An 8,330-nucleotide genomic window follows, 5' to 3' on the forward strand; every position below is an offset into this window, starting at 1 on the left:
GGTGTGTGCCCATTGCTGCACCTTCATTAGACTCTTTCCTTGTACCCCTCCCATACCCATTTCTTGAGAATAGACATTGTTTAGATCTAAAAAGTCCCACCTCAGTTTCAGGTTCCCCAAATGACCGGGAAATACCCCAAGCCTTATTTGAACTAACCACTCAGCTCGCTTCTCGCTTCTGTACCCGCGCTTTTTGCTCCCCAGCCCTATAAAAAGGGTAAAAACCCCACACTCGGCGCGCCAGTCCTCCGATAGACTGAGTCGCCCGGGTACCCGTGTTCCCAATAAAGCCTCTTGCTGTTTACATCCGAATCGTGGACTCGCTGATCCTTGGGAGGGTCTCCTCAGATTGATTGACTACCCACCTCGGGGGTCTTTCATTTGGAGGTTCCACCGAGATCTGGAGACCCCTGCCCAGGGACCACCGACCCCCCGCCGGGAGGTAAGCTGGCCAGCGGTCGTTTCGTGTCTGTCTCTGTCTTCGTGCGTGTTTGTGCCGGCATCTAATGTTTGCGCCTGCGTCTGTACTAGTTGGCTAACTAGATCTGTATCTGGCGGGTCCGCGGAAGAACTGACGAGTTCGTATTCCCGGCCGCAGCCCCTGGGAGACGTCCCAGCGGCCTCGGGGGCCCGTTTTGTGGCCCATTCTGTATCAGTTAACCTACCCGAGTCGGACTTTTTGGAGCTCCGCCACTGTCCGAGGGGTACGTGGCTTTGTTGGGGGACGAGAGACAGAGACACTCCCCGCCCCGCCCCCGTCTGAATTTTTGCTTTCGGTTTTACGCCGAAACCGCGCCGCGCGTCTGATTTGTTTTTTGTTCTTTTGTTCTTCGTTAGTTTTCTTCTGTCTTTAAGTGTTTTCGAGATCATGGGACAGACCGTAACTACCCCTCTGAGTCTAACCTTGCAGCACTGGGGAGATGTCCAGCGCATTGCATCCAACCAGTCTGTGGATGTCAGGAAGAGGCGCTGGGTTACCTTCTGTTCCGCCGAATGGCCAACTTTCAATGTAGGATGGCCTCAGGATGGTACTTTTAATTTAGGTATTATCTCTCAGGTCAAGTCTAGAGTGTTTTGTCCTGGTCCCCACGGACACCCGGATCAGGTCCCATATATCGTCACCTGGGAGGCACTTGCCTATGACCCCCCCTCCGTGGGTCAAACCGTTTGTCTCTCCTAAACCCCCTCCTTTACCGACAGCTCCCGTCCTCCCGCCCGGTCCTTCCGCGCAACCTCCGTCCCGATCTGCCCTTTACCCTGCCCTTACCCCCTCTATAAAGTCCAAACCTCCTAAGCCCCAGGTTCTCCCTGATAGCGGCGGACCTCTCATTGACCTTCTCACAGAGGACCTCCCGCCGTACGGAGCACAACCTTCCTCCTCTGCCAGGGAGAACGATAAAGCAGAGGCGGCCACCACCTCCGAGGTTTCCCCCCCTTCTCCCATGGTGTCTCGACTGCGGGGAAAGAGAGACCCCCCCGCAGCGGACTCCACCACCTCCCAGGCATTCCCACTCCGCATGGGGGGAGATGGCCAGCTTCAGTACTGGCCGTTTTCCCTTCCTTTTCTGAAGATCCAGGTAAATTGACGGCCTTGATTGAGTCCGTCCTCATCACCCACCAGCCCACCTGGGACGACTGTCAGCAGTTGTTGGGGACCCTGCTGACCGGAGAAGAAAAGCAGCGGGTGCTCCTAGAGGCTAGAAAGGCAGTCCGGGACAATGCTGCTTTTCCCCTTGAGCGCCCTGATTGGGATTACACCACTACAGAAGGTAGGAACCACCTAGTCTTCTATCGCCAGTTGCTCTTAGCGGGTCTCCAAAACGCGGGCAGAAGCCCCACCAATTTGGCCAAGGTAAAAGAGATAACCCAGGGACCTAATGAGTCTCCCTCAGCCTTTTTAAAGAGACTCAAGGAGGCCTATCGCAGGTACACTCCTTATGACCCTGAGGACCCAGGGCAAGAAACCAATGTGTCCATGTCATTCATCTGGCAGTCTGCCCCGGATATCGGGCGAAAGTTAGAGCGGTTAGAAGATTTAAAGAGCAAGACCTTAAGAGACTTAGTGAGGGAAGCTGAAAAGATCTTTAATAAGCGAGAAACCCCGGAAGAAAGAGAGGAACGTATCAGGAGAGAAACAGAGGAAAAAGAAGAACGCCGTAGGGCAGAGGATGAGCAGAGAGAGAAAGAAAGGGACCGCAGAAGACATAGAGAAATGAGCAAGCTCTTGGCCACTGTAGTTAGTGGTCAGAGACAGGATAGACAGGGGGGAGAGCGGAGGAGGCCCCAACTTGATAAGGATCAATGCGCCTACTGCAAAGAAAAGGGACACTGGGCTAAGGACTGCCCAAAGAAGCCACGAGGGCCCCGAGGACCGAGGCCCCAGACCTCCCTCCTGACCTTAGGTGACTAGGGAGGTCAGGGTCAGGAGCCCCCCCCTGAACCCAGGATAACCCTCAAAGTCGGGGGGCAACCCGTCACCTTCCTGGTAGATACTGGGGCCCAACACTCCGTGCTGACCCAAAATCCTGGACCCCTAAGTGACAAGTCTGCCTGGGTCCAAGGGGCTACTAGAAGAAAGCGGTATCGCTGGACCACGGATCGCAAAGTACATCTGGCTACCGGTAAGGTCACCCACTCTTTCCTCCATGTACCAGACTGCCCCTATCCTCTGCTAAGAAGAAGACTTGCTGACTAAACTAAAAGCCCAAATTTGCCAGAAACAGGTCAAGTATCTGGGGTATCTTCTAAAAGAGGGTCAGAGATGGCTGACTGAGGCCAGAAAAGAGACTGTGATGGGGCAGCCTACCCCGAAGACCCCTCGACAACTAAGGGAGTTCCTAGGGACGGCAGGCTTCTGTCGCCTCTGGATCTCTGGGTTTGCAGAAATGGCAGCCCCCTTGTACCCTCTTACCAAAACGGGGACTCTGTTTAATTGGGGCCCAGACCAGCAAAAGGCCTATCAAGAAATCAAACAGGCTCTTCTAACTGCCCCCGCCCTGGGATTGCCAGATTTGACTAAGCCCTTTAAACTCTTTGTCGACGAGAAGCAGGGCTACGCCAAAGGCGTCCTAACGCAAAAACTGGGACCTTGGCGTCGGCCGGTGGCCTACCTGTCCAAAAAGCTAGACCCAGTGGCAGCTGGGTGGCCCCCTTGCCTACGGATGGTAGCAGCCATTGCCGTTCTGACAAAAGATGCAGGCAAGCTAACTATGGGACAGCCGCTAGTCATCCTGGCCCCCCATGCAGTAGAGGCACTGGTCAAGCAACCCCCTGACCGCTGGCTATCCAACGCCCGCATGACCCACTATCAGGCAATGCTCCTAGATACGGACCGGGTTCAGTTCGGACCGGTGGTAGCCCTAAACCCGGCCACGTTGCTCCCCCTACCGGGGAAAGAGCCTCACCATGACTGCCTCGAGATCTTGGCCGAGACACACGGAACCAGACCGGACCTCACGGACCAGCCCCTCCCAGACGCTGACCACACCTGGTATACAGATGGAAGCAGCTTCCTGCAAGAGGGGCAACGTAGGGCTGGAGCAGCGGTGACCACCGAGACCGAGGTAATCTGGGCCAAGGCATTGCCAGCCGGGACATCCGCCCAGCGAGCTGAACTAATAGCACTCACCCAAGCCCTAAAGATGGCAGAAGGTAAGAAGCTAAATGTTTATACTGATAGCCGCTATGCCTTTGCTACCGCCCATGTCCATGGAGAAATATATAGAAGACGTGGGTTGCTGACCTCGGAAGGCAAAGAAATCAAGAACAAAAACGAAATCTTGGCCTTACTGAAAGCTCTCTTCCTGCCCAAGAGACTCAGTATAATTCACTGCCCCGGGCATCAGAGGGGCAATAGTGCTGAGGCTAGGGGCAACCGAATGGCAGACCAGGCAGCCCGGGAGGCAGCCCTAAGAACTGATATAGAGACCTCCACCCTTCTCATAGAGACCTCCGCTCCGTACACCTCCAGCTTTTTCCACTACACCGAGACAGATAAAAGAGACCTGGACACTCTGGGAGCTGCCTACGATGAGACAAAACGGTACTGGGTCTTTCAGGGCAAACCTGTGATGCCCAGTCAAGACACCTTCGAACTTTTGGACTTTCTTCACCAACTCACCCACCTCAGTTACCAAAAAATGAGGGCGCTTCTGGACAGAAAAGAAAGCCCCTATTACATGCTAAACAAAGATAAGATCCTCCACGAGGTGGCGGAATCATGCCAAGCTTGTGTCCAAGTAAACGCCAGTAAAGCTAAGGTCGGTCCCGGGGTGCGAGTAAGAGGACATCGACCAGGCACCCATTGGGAAATTGACTTTACTGAAGTCAAGCCCGGACTGTACGGGTATAAGTATCTTCTGGTCTTTGTGGACACGTTTTCTGGGTGGGTAGAGGCCTTCCCAACCAAACACGAGACCGCCAAAGTTGTGACCAAAAAGCTTCTAAAAGAAATATTTCCAAGGTTTGGAATGCCCCAGGTATTGGGGACTGATAATGGGCCTGCCTTCATCTCCCAGGTAAGTCAGTCGGTGGCCAAGTTACTGGGGATTGATTAGAAACTGCATTGTGCTTACAGACCCCAGAGTTCAGGTCAGGTAAAAAGAATGAATAGGACAATCAAGGAGACTTTAACCAAATTAACGCTTGCGACTGGCGCTAGAGACTGGGTACTCCTACTTCCCTTGGCCCTCTACCGAGCCCGTAACACTCCGGGACCCCATAGATTAACTCCGTATGAGATCCTATATGGGGCGCCACCGCCCCTTGTCAACTTTCATGATCCTGAAATGTCAAAGTTTACTAATAGCCCCTCTCTCCAAGCCCACTTACAGGCCCTCCAAGCAGTACAACGAGAGGTCTGGAAGCCACTAGCTGCTGCCTATCAGGACCAGCAAGACCAGCCAGTGATACCACACCCCTTCCGTGTCGGTGACACTGTGTGGGTACGCCGGCACCAGACTAAGAACTTGGAACCTCGCTAGAAAGGACCCTACACCGTCCTGCTGACCACCCCCACCGCTCTCAAAGTAGACGGCATCGCTGCGTGGATCCACGCCGCTCACGTAAAGGCGGCGACAACTCCTCCGGCCGGAACAGCATCAGGACCGACATGGAAGGTCCAGCGTTCTCAAAACCCCTTAAAGATAAGATTAACCCGTGGGGCCCCCTGATAGTCCTGGGGATCTTAGTAAGGGCAGGAGTAGCGGTACAAAGTGACAGCCCTCATCAGGTCTTCAATGTAACCTGGAGGGTTACCAACTTAATGACAGGACAAACAGCTAACGCTACCTCCCTCCTGGGGACAATGACCGATGCCTTTCCTGGTCCAGTTTGTAAAAGACAGAATTTCGGTAGTGCAGGCCCTGGTTCTGACCCAACAGTATCACCAACTCAAATCAATAGATCCAGAAAAAGTAAAATCACGTGAATAAAAGATTTTATTCAGTTTCCAGAAAGAGGGGGGAATGAAAGACCCCACCATAAGGCTTAGCGAGCTAGCTGCAGTAACGCCATTTTGCAAGGCATAAGAAAAGTACCAGAGCTGAGTTCTCAAAAGTTACAAGGAAGTTCAGTTAAAGATCAAGGCTGAATAGCACTGGGACAGGGGCCAAACAGAATATCGGTGGTCAAGCACCTGGGCCCCGGCTCAGGGCCAAGAACAGATGGTACTCAGATAAAGCGGAACCAGCAACAGACACAGAAGCCCTGAAATTGGCAAGATAGACGTCAGTGTTAGCAGAACTAGCTTCACTGATTTAGAAAAATAGAGGTGCACAATGCTCTGGCCACTCCTCGAACCTGTGTGTCTGCCAATGTTCTGACCAGGTGTGTGCCCATTGCTGCACCTTCATTAGACTCTTTCCTTGTACCCCTCCCATACCCATTTCTTGAGAATAGACATTGTTTAGATCTAAAAAGTCCCACCTCAGTTTCAGGTTCCCCAAATGACCGGGAAATACCCCAAGCCTTATTTGAACTAACCACTCAGCTCGCTTCTCGCTTCTGTACCCGCGCTTTTTGCTCCCCAGCCCTATAAAAAGGGTAAAAACCCCACACTCGGCGCGCCAGTCCTCCGATAGACTGAGTCGCCCGGGTACCCGTGTTCCCAATAAAGCCTCTTGCTGTTTACATCCGAATCGTGGACTCGCTGATCCTTGGGAGGGTCTCCTCAGATTGATTGACTACCCACCTCGGGGGTCTTTCAATTGGAAGGTCTCACAGTCCCATCCCTAGACAGAGGGTCCTGAGGTGTATAAGAAGTCAAACTACACCAAAGGGAGAAAGCCAGTAAGCAACATTTCTCCATGGTTTCTACTTCAGTTCTTCCCCCAAGTTCCTGCCTTGAGTTTTTGCCGTGACTGGCCTTCAAGATGGAGAATAAACTGTAGACTGGATGAACGCTTTCCTGCCTAAGTTGGTTTTGGTCTATGTTTTATCACAGCAATGGAAATGTAACTAAGACATTGTCTTCTTAGGTCATGACATCTTTCCTCATTTGACACTCCAGTTGAAGACCACTTCCTTTTCCTCCCCACAAAGGACTCTCCTATGCTGACAACATCCAGACCCATCTTTACAGATACTTTCCTTTGACATGTCTTCCTTTTAGAAAGAACATGCTCTGAAGATTCATGTCAAGATAATAGCCCAAGCTGCTATGACGAGTTTTCAAAAATGGAAATTATTTAGAAACCTGCCATGGAAAAATAGGACCTAGATCCATCTTGGAGCTCTTAATTCAGCATTGGGGAGGATGGGCTTCCAAGCTGCAGCCATGCAGATGCCCCAAGAGACATATGACTCATCAGTAGCCAAGTGCATCCACTGCATTAGGCCAGCCATGACAGCTAGTTAGCATCTAGTTAGCATCTGGATACTGGTGGAGCCACGCTTTGTTCCCTAGTCTGTTTCCTCATTGGAAGACAGAGACAAAAATATGAGACTGAAGCTGCTAATTTTCTTTTCTTCTCTCTCTCTCTTTTAAAGGAAAAAAATCCTTTATGTGTCTGTTTGCTTTGCCTACTAGTATGTATGTGCACGATGTGTGTGCTTGGTGCCTGTGGAGGCCAAAAGAGCACATCTGATCCTCAAAGCTGAATGGCAAACAGTTGTGAGCTGCCATATGGATGTGGGAACTGAACCTCATTCCTCTACAAGAGCAGAAAAAATGTCTCCTCACTGCTAAGCCATAGCTCCAGTCCTCTCTACCTGTTTTTCAACATTAACTTTCACTTCAAAAGTACTCTCATCTGAGTCATCTGAATGTTGTCAGCATAGGAGAATCCCTTGCAGGGACAAAAAGGAAGTGTTCCTCGCTGTGAGCACTCTGGAGTGTAAAATGGGGAACCAGGGCCATGACTGCTTGTGGGAAGAAGATAGTGCTGTAGTTATTACATTGCCATGGTAATACACTGACTAGATGAGTAAATGTACATTTGCAGTTAAAATAAATGTCTAAGAACAGGGGGAGATGGCTGAAACGGTGGATGGAGAGATGGCTGAAGAGATGAATGGAGAGGTGGCTGGGATCATCAGTGCTCAAAGGCAGCTATCCATGTTCTTTCATCTAAGGCGGTGGTTCTCAAACTGTGGGTCATGACCCTCAATCACATATCCTGCATATCAGATACTTGCATCAAGATTCATAATATAAGCCGGGCGTGGTGACACACGCCTTTAATCCCAGCACTCAGGAGACAGAGGCAGGCAGATTTCTTAGTTTCAGGCCAGCCTGGTCTACAAAGTTAGTTCCAGTACAGCCAGGGATATACAAAGAAACCCTGTCTCGAGAAACCACACACACACACAAAAGATTCATAACATAGCAAAATCACAGTTATGAAGCAGCAACAAAGTAATTTGATTGTGGGTGGGGGGTCACCACAATGTGAGGAGCTGCATCAAAGGGTCGCAGCATTGAGAACCACCGCTCTAAGATGAAGTTGCTGCTTCTGTATAACACTATTTACACCACGGGTTTACTGCCTGCAGATGCATAATAAAATCATGGACTTAGAATCACAAGCACGAGGATGTAAAGAGGCTCAGAGTAAGCAGAGGCCCTTGGTGAGCACCATGCTTGGCTCTCAGGAGCTGAGTGACAGTAACCTGGGGAACAAGCCATTTGCTAGAGGAAACAGGGCCTGTCTGCCACAGCAGCCCAGGGGAAAGCAAGCTGTTGTCATTACATGCACTTTGCATGGATGTTTTCTCTTACTTCACAGGACTCTCGATCCATGCTACAGAAAAGGAAATTGAAATCCAAGCACTTTTTGTCTTTTTGTGGTATCAGGAAATGAACGCATGGCCTCTTGTGCACTATGCAAGTA

The 8,330-nt window shown here is 51.1% G+C and overlaps 1 protein-coding gene and 1 long non-coding RNA gene across 3 annotated transcripts; both read left to right on the plus strand.

Moving 5' to 3' along the window:
- The first annotated feature begins 410 nt into the window (after positions 1-410).
- Positions 411-4,969, plus strand: Gm40843. Of its 2 annotated transcripts, none has more exons than XR_872518.1 (2): positions 411-442; positions 4,822-4,969. It is a non-coding gene; the product is annotated as a predicted gene, 40843 (long non-coding RNA). The 2 variants fall into 2 exon arrangements; XR_872519.1 differs by lacking the exon at positions 411-442 and adding an exon at positions 1,555-1,577.
- On the plus strand, positions 2,880-4,969 carry LOC115488029. The gene is made up of 2 exons (XM_030247063.1): positions 2,880-3,198; positions 3,312-4,969. The coding sequence occupies exons 1-2, from the start codon at positions 3,193-3,195 to the stop codon at positions 4,554-4,556; spliced, it is 1,251 nt and encodes a 416-aa protein (XP_030102923.1). The 5' UTR covers positions 2,880-3,192; the 3' UTR covers positions 4,557-4,969.
- Positions 4,970-8,330: the final 3,361 nt, after the last annotated feature.

Source organism: Mus musculus, chromosome 12 (assembly GCF_000001635.26).
Source record: "Mus musculus strain C57BL/6J chromosome 12, GRCm38.p6 C57BL/6J".
NCBI lineage: Eukaryota > Metazoa > Chordata > Mammalia > Rodentia > Muridae > Mus > Mus musculus.